The sequence below is a fragment of the Eleutherodactylus coqui genome, chromosome 8, assembly GCF_035609145.1.
Source record: "Eleutherodactylus coqui strain aEleCoq1 chromosome 8, aEleCoq1.hap1, whole genome shotgun sequence".
Classification (NCBI taxonomy): Eukaryota; Metazoa; Chordata; class Amphibia; order Anura; family Eleutherodactylidae; genus Eleutherodactylus; species Eleutherodactylus coqui.
Genome location: NC_089844.1, coordinates 984935 through 1001633, shown reverse-complemented (window position 1 = coordinate 1001633; position 16699 = coordinate 984935). Strand labels below are relative to the sequence as shown.

The 16699-nt window shown below is 48.1% G+C and overlaps 1 protein-coding gene across 1 annotated transcript in view; it reads left to right on the top strand.

The window, feature by feature from the left end:
- LOC136576110 (scavenger receptor cysteine-rich type 1 protein M130-like) overlaps nt 1-15025 on the top strand; it is a 513398-nt gene extending 498373 nt beyond the window's left edge. Inside the window, exon 18 of the mRNA XM_066575131.1 lies at nt 14331-15025. Coding sequence (XP_066431228.1) covers nt 14331-14434 — 104 coding nt within the window. The 3' untranslated portion in view covers nt 14435-15025. The remainder of the gene's footprint in view (nt 1-14330) is intronic.
- The last annotated feature ends 1674 nt before the right edge of the window (nt 15026-16699 follow it).

Sequence of the window (16699 nt, the reverse complement as noted above, 5' to 3'; positions counted from 1 at the left end):
CGCTGAACATGCTGCCTGATCTCTGCGCCTCCCCTTCGACTTGGCCCTCGGAACTGCGCCTTCTGCCACTAGCGCTGTTGGAGGGGAAGTTTACCATCAGTTTGTCCACCAGGGCCCTGTGGTATTGCATCACTCTCAAACCCCTTTCCTCTTCGGGAATGAGAGTGGAAAGGTTCTCCTTATACCGTGGGTCAAGCAGTGTGTACACCCAGTAATCCGCAGTGGCCAGAATGTGTCTAACGCGAGGGTCATGAGAAAGGCATGCTAACATAAAGTCAGCCATGTGTGCCAGGGTACCTGTACGCAACATATGGCTGTCCTCACTAGGAAGATCACTTTGAGGATCCTCCTCCTCCTCGTCCTCAGGCCATACACGCTGAATTGATGAGAAGCAAGCAGCATGGGTACCCTCTGCAGTGGGCCAAGCTGTCTCTTCCTCCTCAGACTCCTCCCCCTCCTCCTTCTTCTCCTCCTCAACGCGCTGAGATATAGACATGAGGGTGCTCTGACTATCCAGCGACATACTGTCTTCCCCCGCCTCCGTTTCCGCCGGCAAAGCGTCAGCCTTTATGCTTTGCAGGGAACTTCTCAACAGGCATAACAGGGGAATGGTGACACTAATGATTGCAACATCACCGCTCTCCATCAGGGTGGACTCCTCAAAGTTTCCAAGGACCTGGCAGATATCTGCCATCCAGGCCCACTCCTCTGTAAAGAATTGAGGAGGCTGACTCCCACTTCGCCGCCCATGTTGGAGTTGGTATTCCACTATAGCTCTACGCTGCTCATACAGCCGGGACAACATGTGAAGCGTAGAGTTCCACCGTGTGGGCACGTCGCAAAGCAGTCGGTGCACTGGCAGATTAAACCGATGTTGCAGGGTGCGCAGGGTGGCAACGTCCGTGTTGGACTTGCGGAAATGTGCGCTGATGCAGCGCACCTTGCCGAGGAGGTCTGACAAGTGTGGGTAGCCTTTCAGAAACCGCTGAACCACCAAATTAAAGACGTGGGCTAGGCATGGCATGTGCGTGAGGCTGCCGAGCTGCAGAGCCGCCACCAGGTTACGGCCGTTGTCACACACGACCATACCCGGTTGGAGGCTCAGCGGCGAAAGCCAGCAGTCGGTCTGCTCTGTCAGACCGTGCAACAGTTCGTGGGCCATGTGCCTCTTCTCTCCTAAGCGAAGTAGTTTCAGCACGGGCTGCTGACGCTTGCCCACCGCTGTGCTGCCGCACGACACCGACTGCTGGCGACGTGATGCTGCTGAGAAGTCTTGATTGCGAGGTAGAGGTTGCGTTGGAGGAGGAGGAGGAAGGTTTAGTGGAGGTGGCATACACCGCCGCAGATACCAGCACCGATCTGGGGCCCGCAATTCTTGGGGTGGGTAGGACATGAGCGGTCCCAGGCTGTGACTCGGTCCCAGCCTCCACTAAATTCACCCAATGTGCCGTCAGGGAGATATAGTGGCCCTGCCCAACTGTGCTTGTCCACGTGTCCGTTGTTAAGTGGACCTTGGCAATAACCACGTTGGTGAGGGCGCGTACAATGTTGCGGGAGACGTGGTCGTGCAGGGGTGGGACGGCACATCGGGAAAAGTAGTGGCGACTGGGAACCGAGTAGCGCGGGGCCGCCGCCGCCATCATGTTTTTGAAAGCCTCCGTTTCCACAAGCCTATACGGCAGCATCTCCAGGCTGATCAATTTGGCTATGTGCACGTTTAACGCTTGAGCGTGCGGGTGCATGGCGGCGTACTTGCGCTTGCGCTCAAACAGTTGCGCTAGCGACGGCTGGCCGCTGCGCTGAGAGACATTGCTGGATGGGGCCGAGGACAGCGGAGGTGAGCGTGTGGGTGCCGGCCGGGAGACGGTCAGGCCTGTGTCCTGAGAGGGGGGTTGGATCTCAGTGGCAGGTTAGGGCACAGGGGGAGAGGCAGTGGTGCAAACCGGAGGCGATGAACGGCCTTCGTCCCACCTTGTGGGGTGCTTGGCCATCATATGCCTGCGCATGCTGGTGGTGGTGAGGCTGGTGGTGGTGGCTCCCCGGCTGATCTTGGCACGACAAACCTTGCACACCACTGTTCGTCGGTCGTCTGCACTCTCAGTGAAGCACTGACCACCTCGGCCTCTGCAGGGTGGCATGGCGCGAGGGGGCGTTTTGGGAAACAGTTGGTGGATTATTCGGTCTGGCCCTGCCTCTACCCCTGGCCACCGCACTGCCTCTTCCAACCTGCCCTGCTGCTGCACTTGCCTCCCCCTCTGAAGACCTGTCCTCAGTAGGCTTAGCAAACCAGGTGGGGTCAGTCACCTCATCGTCCAGCTGCTCTTCCTCCGAATCCTCCCTCGGACTTACTGCCCTTACTACTACCTCACTGATAGACAACTGTGTCTCATCGTCATCATCCTCCTCACCCACTGAAAGCTCTTGAGACAGTTGCTGGAAGTCCCCAGCCTCATTCCCCAGACCCCGGGAACTTTCCAAAGGTTGGGCATCGGTCACGACAAACTCCTCCGGTGGGAGAGGAACCATTGCTGCCCAATCTGGGCAGGGGCCCGAGAACTGTTCCTGGGAGTCTGCCTGCTCCTCAGAATGTGTCATTTTCATGGAGTGAGGAGGCTGGGAGGAAGGAGGAGCAGCAGCCAGAGGATTCAGAGTTGCAGCTGTGGACGGCGTAGAAGACTGGGTGGTCGATAGATTGCTGGATGCACTTTCTGCCATCCACGACAGGACCTGCTCACACTGCTCAGTTTCTAATAAAGGTCTACCGCGTGGACCCATTAATTGTGAGATGAATCTGGGGACCCCATAAACTTGCCTCTCTCCTAATCCCGCAGCAGTCGGCTGCGATACACCTGGACCAGGAGCTCGGCCTGTGCCCACACCCTGACTTGGGCCTCCGCGTCCTCGCCCCCGTCCATGTACTCTAGGCCTTCCCCTACCCCTCAGCATGGTGTATTACGAGTAGAGCAGAAACAGAACGCTGTAATTAAATGTGCTGCTTATTGGCCTGTGGTTGGAGGCTGACTTCGCTTACGGAACGCACAGCAGAGCAAGGAAACAATTATGCGCTGGTCTGGGTATTAATCAGCGACTACTACCCCCAGCAGACACGCCGTAAACTGAAGACGGTCACTGCCAGGCCAAATATAGTATTTTTTTCCCACTTTTTGGGAAGAAGCCCACTGCCTCTGATATACACTGTATTTGGATTTCCCTGTTGGAGGATGACTGTGGTTACTGAAAGGCCAGTGCAGCCAGGAAACAATTATGCGCAAGGCTGGGTATTAATCAGCGACTACTACCCGCAGCACACACGCCGTAAACTGAAGACGGTCACTGCCAGGCCAAATATAGTATTTTTTTCCACTTTTTGGGAAAAAGCCCACTGCCTATATAGCCAGTATACCTCTTTCCCTGCCTCACCAGTACTGCCTCTATACTCTGTAAAATGACTGCACACTGAGGACGCTATGGTCTGCACGCCCGATATACAAAAAAAAAAAAAAGTGCAACACTGCTAAAAGCAGCCTCAACAGTACTGCACACGGTCAGATGTGGCCCTAAGAAGGACCGTTGGGGTTCTTGAAACCTACAATAACTCCTAATACTCTCCCTATAGCAGCTACAGCAAGACAGCACTTTTTCCTGATCTCTCTCAGCATGCATCTGTGGCGAGCCGCGGGCGGGGCAGATTTTAATACTCGAGTGTCACATGATCTCCCCAGCCTCTCACTGCAGGGGGGTGGGATAGGGCTGGAATGTCACAGGAGGAAGTTGTAATGCCTTCCCTGTCTTTTTATTGGCCATAAAAGCGCGCAAATTTCTCAGGAAGAAAATGAAAGTGACTCGAACATCGCGTGGTACTCGTCTCGAGTAACGAGCATCTCGAGTACCCTAATACTCGAACGAGCATCAAGCTCGGACGAGTACGCTCGCTCATCTCTAGTTACTAAGTGTATAGGCAGACCCCTCAAACTTTTCTGTCGCAACAGTATAGGCGGACCCCTGAAACATTTCTGTGGCAAGTGTATAGGCGGACCCCAGAAACCTTTCTGTAGCAAGTGTATAGGCGGACCCCTGAAACTTTTCTATAGCAAGAGTATAGGCGGACCCCTGAAACATTTCTGTGGCAATAGTATGGGCGGACCCCTCAAACATTTTTGTAGCAAGTGTATAGGCAGACCCCTGAAACATTTCTGTAGCAAGAGTATAGGCGAACCCCTCAAACCTTTCTGTAGCAATAGTATAGGCGAACCCCTGAAACATTGGTGTACCAAAAGTATAGGCGAACCGCTGAAACATTTGTGTACCCACAGTATAGGCGTACCCCTGAAACATTGGTGTACCAAGAGTATAGGCGAACACCTGAAAAAATTTGTTTACCAAGAGTATAGGCGAAGACCAGAAAAATTACTTTGCTAAGAGTATAGGCGAATGCCTGAAAAATTGGTGTACCAAGAGTACAAGTGTACTCCTGAAAAATTTGTTTTACCCCAAGGGCAGGTGAAACCCATAAACATTTTTTAAAGATAGAGGTTGTTGTTGCTTAATTTGTAACAGAGCCTGGAGGCAGCCCTCCGAAAAAAATGATTTTAAAAGTGCCCTTTGGCCAGCAGAAAAATTAGCAGTTCAGTGTGATAGCATGCTGTTTTAGGAAGAGGAGGAGGAATAAGATCCGAAAGGAATAGACCAAGCTGTTTCTCACCTTTTTTGGGGTGAGAGAGCGGATGCATATTTCTCCTGTTGCAGCTAAAAGAATCTTTAGCATCTGCTGCTTTCTACCAGTGGAGAAGAGAAATCTGGGAAAATCCAGCATTTGATCATCTTAATCAGTGTAAGCCTGTCGGCGCTGTCAGTTGACAGGCGGGTACGCTTATCCGTGATGATCTCCCCAGCAGCACTAAACACCCTCTCTGATAAGACGCTAGCGGTAGGACAGGCTAGCACCTCCAGGGCATGCAGCGCAAGTTCGTGCCACATGTCCAGCTTTGACACCCAATAGTTCTATGGAGCAGAGGCATCACGGAGGACGGTGGTACGATCGGCTATGTACTCCCTCACCATCTTTTTACAATGCTCTCTCCGACTCAGCCTTGACTGGGAAGTGGTGACACAGTCTTGCTGGGGAGCCAAAAAACTGGCAAAGGCCTTGGAGAGTGTTCCCTTGCCTGCGCTGGACATGCTGCCTCTGCCCCCGCCTCACCTGCTAGTTGGCTCTTTGAACTACGTCTTCTACCACTACCACTGTCAGATGGGAACTTTTGCATCAGTTTTTCCGCCAGGGCCCTGTGGTATTGCATCACTCTCGTACCCCTTTCCTCTTCGGGAATGAGAATGGAAAGGTTCCCCTTATACTGTGGGTCGAGAAGGGTGTACACCCAATAATCCGTGTTGACCAGAATGCGTCTAACGGGAGGGTCACAGGAAAGGCAGCCTAACATGAAGTCAGCCATGTGTGCCAGAGTCCCAGTATGCAAAACATCGCTGTTCTCACTAGGAGGATGACTTTTATGATCCTCCTCATCATCAGCCCATACACGATAAACAGATGAGATGGAAGCAGCATGGGTACCAGCAGTGTGTGGCCAGCAGTCTCTTCTTCCTCCTCTCCCTCCTCCAAAATGCACTGAGAAACAGACGTGAGGGTAGTCTGGCTATCAAGCGACATACTGTCATCCCCCATCTCCTGTTCTAACAGCAAAGCGTAGGCCTTTATGCTTAGCAGCAAACTTCTCAGCAGGCAAAGCAGCGGGATGGTAACGCTAATAATGGCCGCTCACCATTTGTGTAGACTCCTCAAAGTTTCCGAAGACCTGACAAATATCTGCCATCCACGCCCACTCCTCTGTGAAGAACTGCGGAGGCTGACTACCACTCCGCCGGCCATGTTGCAGCTGGTATTCTACAATTGCTCTACGCTGCTCGTAAAGCCTGGCTAACATGTGCAGTGTAGAATTCCAGCGCGTGGGCATGTCACACAGCAGTTGGTGCGCTGGCAGCTGGAACCAATGTTGCAGTGTCCTGAGGGTGGCAGCATCTGTGGAGAACATGCGGAAATGTGCACCTTGGTAAGCAGGTCAGACAAGTGGGGGGCAGTTTTTCAGAACCTGCTGAACCACCATATTGAACACGTGGGCCAGGCATGGCACATGTGTGAGGCTGCCAAGCTGCAGAGCTGCCACCAGGCTACGGCCGTTGTCACACACGACCATGCCCGGTTGGAGGCTCAGCGGTGAAAGCCAGTGGTTGGTCTGCTCCGACAAACCCTGTAACAGCTGTGAGCCGGTGTTCCTCTTGTCACCTAAGCTGATTAGTTTCAACGTGGCTTGCTGACACTTTCCCACAGCTGTGCTACTGTGCCGCATGCTAGCGACTGCTGGCAACGTACTCACACTTCTTAATTGAGAGGTGGAGGTGGTGGAGGAGGAGGGGGTTGGAGGAGGTGGCATAATACAACGCAGAAATCATCACCGAGGTAGGACCTGCTATGCTCGGTGTGGGTAGCACGTCAGCGGTCCCAGGCTCTGACTCAGTCCCAGCCTCCACCAAGTTCAGCCAATGTGCCGTCAGGGATATATTGTGTCCCTGCGTGCCAGCACTTGTCCACGTGTCCATCGTTAAGTGGACCTTCCTAGTAACCGCATTGGTGAGGTCACAGATTATGCTGCGGAAGACGTGCTGGTGTAGGGCGGGGACGACGCACCAGGAAAAATAGTGGCGACTAGGGCCCGAGTAGCGCGGGACCGCCGCCGCCATCATGTTTTTGAAAGCTTCGTTTTCGGCTAACCTGTATGGCAGCAACTCCAGGCTGAGTAATTTGGCAATGTGCACGTTTAAAGCTTGTGCATGCGGGTGGGTAGCGGCATATTTCTGCTTTCGCTCCAACGCTTGTGTTCGCGACAGCTGAACGCTGTGCTGAGAGACATTGCTCAATAGCGTGGAGGACCGTGGAGGTGAGGGTGTGGTTGCAGGCCAGGAGGCGCTCGTGCCTGTGTCCTGGGATTGGATCTGTGTGGCAGGTTGTGAACAGGGGAAGAGGCAGTGGTGTGACCCGGAGGCGGTGAATGGCCTTCGTTCCACCTTGTGGGGTGCTTGGCCATCATATGCCTGTGCATGCTGGTGGTGGTGAGGCTTTGAACACCTGGCCCTCTGCACGGAGGCTTGCCGCGAGGGGGTGCTGTGGGAAACAGTTGGGGGATTATTTGCTCTGGTCCTGCCTCTCCTCCTGGCCACCCCACTGCTCTTCCAACCTGTCCTGCTGCTGCACTTGCCTCCCCCTCTGAAGCCCTGTCTTCAGTAGGCTTAGCAAGCCAGGTGGGGTCAGTCACCTCATCGTCCAGCAGCTCTTCCTCTGAATCCTCTGTGCGCTCCTCCCTAGGACTTTTTGCCCTTACAACGACCTCACTGACAGACAACTGTGTCTTATCATCCTCATCCACAAAAAGCTCTTGAGCCAGTTGCCGGAAGTCCCTATTCTCATCACCCGGACTCTGGGAAATTTCCAAATGTTGGGCATCGGTCACGACAAACTCCTCAGGTTGGTGAGGAAACATTTTTCCCACTTAGGGCAGGGACCCGAGAACAGTTCCTGGGAGTCTGCCTGCTCAGAATCTGTAATTTTCCTGGAGTGACAAGGCAGAGAGGAAGGAGGAGCAGCTAGAGAATTCAGAGGTGCAGTCCCTAGCCCAATAGTAGAGGACTGCGTGGAAGACTGGGGGTTCGATACATTGCTGGACACGTTATCCACGATCCACAACAGGAGCTGCTTGCACTGCTGTGCTTGTAATAAAGGTCTACCACGCGGACCCGCAAATTGTGATATGAGGCTGGGGAGCGGAGAGATGCGGCACTCTCCTAATTCCTCAGCAGCCGGCTCTAATTCACCCCGCCCAAGTCCTTAGCCTGTGCCCACACCCTCACTTGGACACCCGCGTCCACGTCCTCGACCCTTACCCCTACTCCTCATTATGTCAGGGCCCAAATAAATTAACCCACTGTATAGTGCAAAGAACTGGGGCTAATTCACCGCCCACAAAGACTTGTAGATACCGGAGGCTCTATGCTGTGACAGAAAAAATTTAACCGCTATCTTGCTCTGATACCTAGGGGGAAATTAGCACTCGTAGAGACTTGTAGATAAGAGAGGCTGTATGGAGTGGCAGAAGAAAGTAACCCACTGTATAGTGCTGATAACAGCGGCTTCTTCACCACACACAAGAAAAGAGTATTGTGAGATGCTCTGCATAGGGGCAGAAAACTATTGACCCGGTAGATAGTGCTGATAACTGCGGCTACGTCACCGCACACAAGGAAAGGTTATTGTGAGATGCTCTGCACAGGGGCAAAAAACTATTAACTCAGTGGATAGTGCTGATAACTGCGGCTACTTCACCCAACACAGTGAATGGTAGATGTGAGATGCTCTGCACTTTCCCAGAAAAAATTTGCAGACTGTTTAGCGGTAAGAACTCTGGCTAATTGACTGCACACAGCAAATGGAAGATGTGAGATGCTCTGCACTTCCCAAAAAAAAAAATTAGCGGACTAATTAGCATTGAGAACTCCGGGTAATTCACCGCACGCAGCAAATGGGAGATATTCTGCGCAGCCTCAGAAAAAATTAATGGACTGTGTAGCGATGAGAACTCTGGCTAACTCTGCACACAGCAAATGGGAGATGTGAGATGCTCTGCACTTCCCAAAAAAAAAAATTAGCGGACTAATTAGCATTGAGAACTCCGGGTAATTCACCGCACGCAGCAAATGGGAGATATTCTGCGCAGCCTCAGAAAAAATTAATGGACTGTGTAGCGATGAGAACTCTGGCTAACTCTGCACACAGCAAATGGGAGATGTGAGATGCTCTGCACTGCCCCAGAAAAAATTAGCGGACTGTTTAGTGAGGAAAACTATGGCTAATTCACTGCACACAGAGAATGGTAGATGTGAAATGCTCTGCACAGGCCTAGATGCTTGAAAAAAAAAATTGGTGCACTACTGCTCCCAGCCAGCCAAAAAAAATGCAAACAATGAGGAGTAGCCCTAAGAAGGACTGCTGGGTTCTTGAAGACAGGATCCTCCCTACTCTAAGACTTTCCCTATCTCAGCAGCAACTCATTTCCTAACCTCTGCCAGCATGCGTCTGAGGCGAGCCGCGGGCGGCAACAGCTTTAATACTCGGTGGTCACCTGATCCCGCCAGCCACTCACTGCTGTAGACATGCACAGGGCTGGCACGTCTCAGCAGGAACTGGTAATGCCTTCCTCGCATGTTTATTGGCTAAAAAATGGTGCTCAACATGCGGGACAGTGAAATGAAATTTACTTGATTACCCCGCGGTGCTTGACTCGAGTAACGAGCATGTTGAGTAGCCTAATACTTGAACAAGCATCAAGCTCGGACGAGTGCGCTCTCTCATCTCTAATAATTACGTAAAAGTTATTCTTTCAAAGTCCCTGAATCAAAAGTCAGTAATGCCAAGTCAGACTTTGAATATAGCTTGCATGCTCACTCAGCTTGCATGCTCATGTATGTTTGATTGAGGGCTTAAAGGGGTTCTGACATGAATGATGTTTTTATGCTTCAGCAGCCATTGTACCCTGGTCTGCCTAATGGACCCAGGGAACCCATGGTTTAATGGCTGCTAAAGTATAAAAAGATAATACTTACCTTTTCTTCTGTTGTTGTTGACATCGGGGGGTCATCTCCCGGCAGGCGCTGCTCCTCCTCTTCTGTCTGCACGAGCTGCGCCGCTCCGGGATCGCGCGCATGCGCAGTGGAGAGGTGCCCTCTGACAGGAGTCAGGACGGGCTGCGTCTCCACTGCGCATGCGCAGCACTCCGGAGTTCAGCAGGACGGACGGGCCGCCCACAGCAAGCACTGTGCGGTCCGTCCGTTCACCTTGGAAGTGCCTGACGGACGGACCAGAGCAGGAAGCGGTCTTTTTGACCGCTCCTGCTCTGCTTTAATGGCACAGAAGAAGATGCCGGCTGGAGGGGACATGCCTGGCGATCGGGCCAGGCCAGGCAAGGTGAGTACAATTTTTTTTTTTTTATGTCAGAACCCCTTTAAACAGATGGGCCTATATGCAACTATGCTTCCCACTATGGAGCGTTGTTGTGCATGAATGTTTGGGTCTTTTTTCAGACTATTCAAAAGAAAAAAAGAAGCAAGAAGACAGGTCCCCTGTCAATGGGATCATGTAGAAACACAGCAAATATGCAACTACATGTGTATTCAGTGCATTTTTACACATTTTGCCTGCCTGGGAAGAACAGGAAAAGAAAGTGGCAAAAATTGGATCTTCTTCTGTATTTTTGCAAAACAACCCAAACCATAAAACTCTAAATATGCGCATACAAACACAGTGAAAACTGTCTGATTTTCATGCACCAAAACTACATATGCGTAACCCTTAGGGCTGCTTCACATTCAAAATTTGCCCGCACTAAACACAGAGTAAAGAACCCACCGATTTCAATGGGTTCATTCTCAAAATAGGGCCTACCCTATTTTCCTGCAATTTGCGCATCAAAACTGCCATTGAAGTATATGGCCGCCTTTAAAAATACGCAGGGGGAAGGGTGTGACACTACGCAAATGGCAGGAAAAAGAAGACAGCTGGACCTTAATAAGCTTAAATAGCCATTAAATTCCACGGATATGGTATGTAAAGCGCACATGTGAACTGGCCCTGCATGTGCAAAAATGACAGTAATATGCGTAGACATGCACACAACACCCTGATTATGATCCTCTTCACACCTTGCTTATACACAAATATGCTGTGCATACGAAAAGTCAATGGTAGTGTATCACAATGCAGTGAATATGCCTTTGCATGAATATTCACTGCAACTTCACAAATGTTGCCAGAAGATGGAGAAGATGGTAGGGAAGAAAGTTTTTTTTTTCTTTTGGCATGAAATAAATGCATTGAATATGGATGTAATACCTGTGTTAACCCCTTAGTGACAGCCCCATTGCTTTTTTACATCCTGGCTTGCCGGGCTTTAATCTTTGGGGATGTAAAAACACGTTCGCTCTGAGGATTAAAGCCACGTGGGCTGTGGACGTGACAGCTCCATGCTGTCAGCTGCCGAAGGTTGTGGGGAGATGAAATTAAGTACCATAGGGCCCAGATTTATCCATGGACCTTACCCCTGTTTCTGCACAAAGTCCCTTTGCAAAATGGCGGATGCATCCGCAAAAGCTGTGGATTGCTAAGGTAATTTAAAATCTCTCCGCTCCTGGCTACCAAACATACGCGGGCCCTGGTCACATGATCACTGCTATCTATTAGATAACGGTGATCACGTAGAAGTAAAAACAGTTTAAATGTCACCTCCTGTCGTGGATCCTTGGTGCCTTCCCTAACGTCGGCAAAATGACGGAAGTAAGTTTAGAAGCTGAAGAGGGCCGGGAAAATTTAAGATCTCTTTGCTCTTGGCTAAAGGTAGCAAAGACCCTGGAACAGTGACCACAGATCGTGGTGAGCGGTCCCCCATAGCGTGATTGCCGTTATCCAATGGATAAGAGCAATCACGTAAAAGTTGAAGTTTATTGCTCCTTTCGGCTTGGGCCCGGTTGCAAATACAGACATAAGATAAAGCCCACAAAAGGGTATGTTTCTGAACACAGGACAAACAGGGGGATCCATTTTGGGGTGAAAGTCTTCAATCATATGTGTGCTGAACAAAAAAACTGTTTTTAAAATTACATAATTGCCAAAAAAATGAAAATCATAATTTTTCCTTCTGCTTTGCTTAGATTCATTCAAAAACTGTAGGGTCAAAATACGCAGTACACCCCTAGATAAATTCATTAAGGGGTATTATTTTCAAAATGGGGCCATTTTTTGGAGTTCTCTATTGTTCTGGCAGCTGAAGGGCCCTACAAGTGGGCAATGGGGCCTAAATCACCTTCAGGCCTTAGTCAGCCGGGCGTTTTTAGCCGCGATTTGCGCATGCGTCCGGCGATTTTATAAAACCATTGCTTTGCAATGGTATCGGACACATGAGCGCTTTTTATGCGCTCGTCCGATAAATTATAGAACACAAATCGCAGATCGCACCTATCTGCGATTCCTGTTCTCTTCTGTATATGCGCTCAATGGGGCCGGCGGCAGCAGCACCGACCCCATTGAGAACATATAGAAGACAAGCTGTGGCAGAGAAGAACGATGTTTGCCTATTGAATTCAATGGAGCGGCAATAGAGCCGCTCCATTGAAAGCAATGGGCTGCCGGCGTGCGCGGGGTGAATTGTTGGGAAGGGGTTAAATATATAAGCCCTTCCCTGCAATTCATCCTAAAATGTGTTAAAATAAAAAAAAATTGTATACTCACCTTTCCGCTGCAGCCGGAGTCCAGCCGCGGCCGCTGTCAGTTCTCCTGAACTGCTTCTCGGCACTATTCAGCCGGCGGGGCTTTAAAATCCCCGCCTGCTGAATGATCTGCTCAGATTGGTCACAGCCCTGACCAATCAGAGGCAGGTTTCACTCACACACCCATTCATGAATTCATGAATGGGTGAGTGACTGCTGCCTCTCAGCGCTGAGCCAATCAGGGGGCAGGTCTGACTCACACCCCCTTCACACCCACGGCAGGACGGCTGCGCGGAGCTCCGGCTGCCGGGAGAAGGTGAGTATATATATATTTTTTATTTTTACACATTTTAGGATGAATTGCAGGGAAGGGCTTATATATTTAAGCCCTTCCCGACAATTCATCCCAGGCTCGCCAGCAGCGCATTGCTTTCAATGGAGACGGCTCTATTGCCGTCTCCATTAAATGCAATGCGCTGGACAGCTCCGGCCCATTTCTAATGAAACGCGGCTAGGAGCAGATTTGCGGGCGAGTTGCGCGCACCGGTCACGCGATTTGCGGATGCGCATCCGTCATGCGATCTGCAAATTGTGTGAAAAAACGCCCGTGTGACTAAGGCCTCAAGCTAAACTTTTGTTCTGAAAGCCACTGGCTGCGCCTTTCATTTTGGGCTCCATTGTGCATATGAACATAAGATTAGGGCCACAATGGGTATATTTCTGAACACGGGACAAACAGGGGTATCCATTTTAGGGTGCAAGTCTTCATTCAAATGTGTGCTGTACAAAAAAAATTTTTTAAATGACACAAATGGCAAAAAAATGAAAATTGTAATTTTTTCCTACTGCTTTGCTTAAATTAATTCAAAAACTGTGTGGCCAATAGGCAGTACACCCCTGGATAAATTCAGTAAGGGGTCTAGTTTTCAAAATGGGGTCAATTGTGGGGGATCTCCATCATTTTGACTGCTCAAGAGCTCTACAAGTATGCTAGGGGGCCTAAAATGCCTTCAAGCAAAATTTCTGTTCTGAAAACCACCTTTCATTTTGTGGCCAGTTGTGCATACAGACATGAGATTAGGGCCACAATGGGTATATTTCTGAACACAGGACAGATATATCCATTTTGGGGTGTAAATGCTCATTTTGTGTGCACTAGGGAAAAAAATGTCTTTAAAATTATATATTTGCAAAAATATAACATTTTATTTTTTCTCCTCTAAATTGCATTACCTCCTGAAAAAAAACGTGGTGTCAAAATACTTATGGCACCCCTCAGTGGCTATATTAAGGGGTTTAGTTTTTAAAAGGGGGTCATTTGTGGGGGTATCTATCATACTGACACCTATGAGCCTTTGCAATCTTGGCTTGGTATAGGAAAACAAAGTGTTCCTCAAAATGTTGATTTTGTACGTCTCCTAAAAGGCTAAAAAAACTAAAGTTTTTCTAATGTGCATCCAGAATAAAGTAAACAGATGGAAATATATATTATCAAAGATTTGTACAGTTTGTTTGCACATATTTGAGATATTACAATTGGAAATGTGAAAATTTCAAACTTTTCCCAATGTTATCACTTTTAATAAGTATACACAAATTCTATTGGACTATTTTTACCATCTAACTGAAGTACAACATGTAGATAAAAATCACTTGGATATGCAAAACCTTTACAGAGTTATTCTATGTTAAAGTAACATATGTCAGATTTCAAAAATTTCTCCCTGTCACTGCGGGGTTAAAAAACCCCAAAAAATACACTAAATACATACATAAACATGTAGTGAAAATGATGTGACCATTACATGCATATGACCATGTGATTGGGCTCTAACAATGTAACAATACACTAAATACATACATAAACATGTAGTGAAAATGATGTGACTATTACATGCATATGACCATGTGACTGGGCTCTAACAATGTAACAATACATTGAGCCAAGTAAAGTACATAATACATAATTGCTCAGTAGATTAATATCTATTCTTGTTTACTGTTTTCAGACGTCATTCCCCTGAATAATGAGCAGAATGTTTCCATATCTGACAATCAGGACGAGATTCTTCTCTCTGTGGACCACGATTATGATGATTCCATGTCTGCATAACCTGAACCTGACCGAGTGGATTATTGTCACATTGTAGATAAATGTATGACAAGAGTAATAATATAGAGTAGAGTCTCTCTCATCCGTATATTCATTGATGAATGAGGGTTTTGTTTAACATACTTTTTATTAAGAATAGAATCATTTTACAACATAGAAATGGTATAGGTACATGAATATCAATCATAAGCTCATGTCTCATGTATATAATGTTGACTTTTTAGACATCAATACAGTGTTCGTTGAGTCTAAAGGCTCACTTAGACACAACGATTATCGCTCAAAAGCCATCTTTTGAGCAATAATCGTGTGTAACTGCACTGACATCGTGCAGGTTTCTGTTAAGCCATCGCTCATCGTTGTCTTTTAGCGTACTGAAAGACAATGATGAGCCTTATCAGGAATTCACAGTGGGATACAGCTGATACTATTGTTTCAGCTCTATTCCGCTCCCTAAACACAGGCTGGGTATAAAGAACACAGCTGGACAGCTGTGTTCTTCATACCCCGTTTGGAGCGTCCGGCTGTATAACAGCCGGGCACTCCAAGCGGGGAACAACTGGATGCAAAAGACAAGCGGCCCCACTCATCTTATGCATCCCCTGCTTGCATCCCCTGCTCAGAGTGCTTGGCTGTTATACAGCCGAGCACTCCAAGCGGAGAACAACTGGATGCAAAAGACAAGCGGCCCCACTTGTCTTTTGCATCCCCTGCTCAGAGTGCTCGGCTGTTATACAGCTGTTATACAGCCGAGCACTCCGAGCAGGGAACAGCTTGATGCAGAAGACAAGCGGCCCCACTCGTCTTCTGCATCCTCCGCTCGAAGCGAAAGGTGATCGCTCACCGTTTGAGTGATCACCTTGTCCTGTAAATGACACAATAATTAGCGCTCAAAAGACCTCTTTTGATTGATAATCGTTGTGTCTAAATGGGCCTTAACATATATTGTCATTTGGTAATATAATTGCTTTGCTTACCGTGAAACCAAAAGGATTAGTCAGCATGCTAACAGTAACATATAAGAAGGGAAGGCTAAAGCCAAACATGGGTTAAAGAAAAAGGAAGTATATGCCCATCATAATAATCTTAATAGGCATTCGGTGCTGCCGCATGTGAAACCCGTACTAAAGTATCCTAGAAAATATTAGCGAACAATAAGAAGAGAAAATAGAATTAAATTAGAAAAAAACATTAAGGGATACCGAGTAATCGAATGAGTGAGATTATCATTGTTAAGTCCAATGCTGCATTTGTATAAGAATTGGGAGTAGTGTAGGGAGGTACCGACAATTAATAAGCATACCCTTAGCTTGACATGTATAACCCTTTTTTTATTTAGGTTCTCCAGCCAAGTTGTGCATCTAGGGTGGTATAGATGATAATTACTTTGCTGTAATGCTATTGAGCCTTCCATAGAGCAGTTATAATTAACACGTTGAATTACTTTGATAATGGTGGGAATATTGCTAGACCTCCATTTTTTAGCTATCAGCTACTTCACCACCACAAGCCTGTTAAAAAGAACTGGCTTCTCTAAGGGTGGTAGATCATCTAGCCCTAAATTGAGCAAACAAAGAGTCAGAGACCATGGTGTGCATTATCCCGAAAGAATGCTTAACTACCCTAGAATATATGTAATATAGTGCCCAAGTCCAAGTGGCAATGCCAACAGAGACTTGATATTGTGGCAGATATTAATGAAATTCTATATGGTATGAAATATCATCTACATAAACGTTTTCTTGTTGTCTCCAAGTAAGATGAGCCTTGGGAATATTAGCTGCCCGCAAAGCTTGATACTAAGTGGAGTTATCCACTGTAACATTTAAATCTCTTTCTAATCTAGCCACACCCTGGTGCATATCAGGAGATTTTCAGAAACAGTTTGATATGTCTTAGAAAGTCCTTTTTTGTGCTAGTGATATTTAAAAAAAGAAAAGGTCAAATGGGGACTGGGGGTGCCATTGGACTAGGCACCGCTGACAAGTAAGTTCTTTTTCCCAATATCTTAAACCCCTCTATCATCGGAGCGCTGAGCACTTTTTTGATACTACGTACATATCTTTATTTTCTCTGGCATATAATATGCCTAGAGTCTTCTCATGATGCTCTCCCGACTAGACTATACAACACCAGCTTGGATTATCTGACGGACCGGTATCTACTAATATAGTAGACCGGCAGCGTCGGGGTGAGTCTATCCTTCTCTCTCTTTATTCATATAAGGTACACATTTGTATACATTAACTTCTTTACTGCCCCACT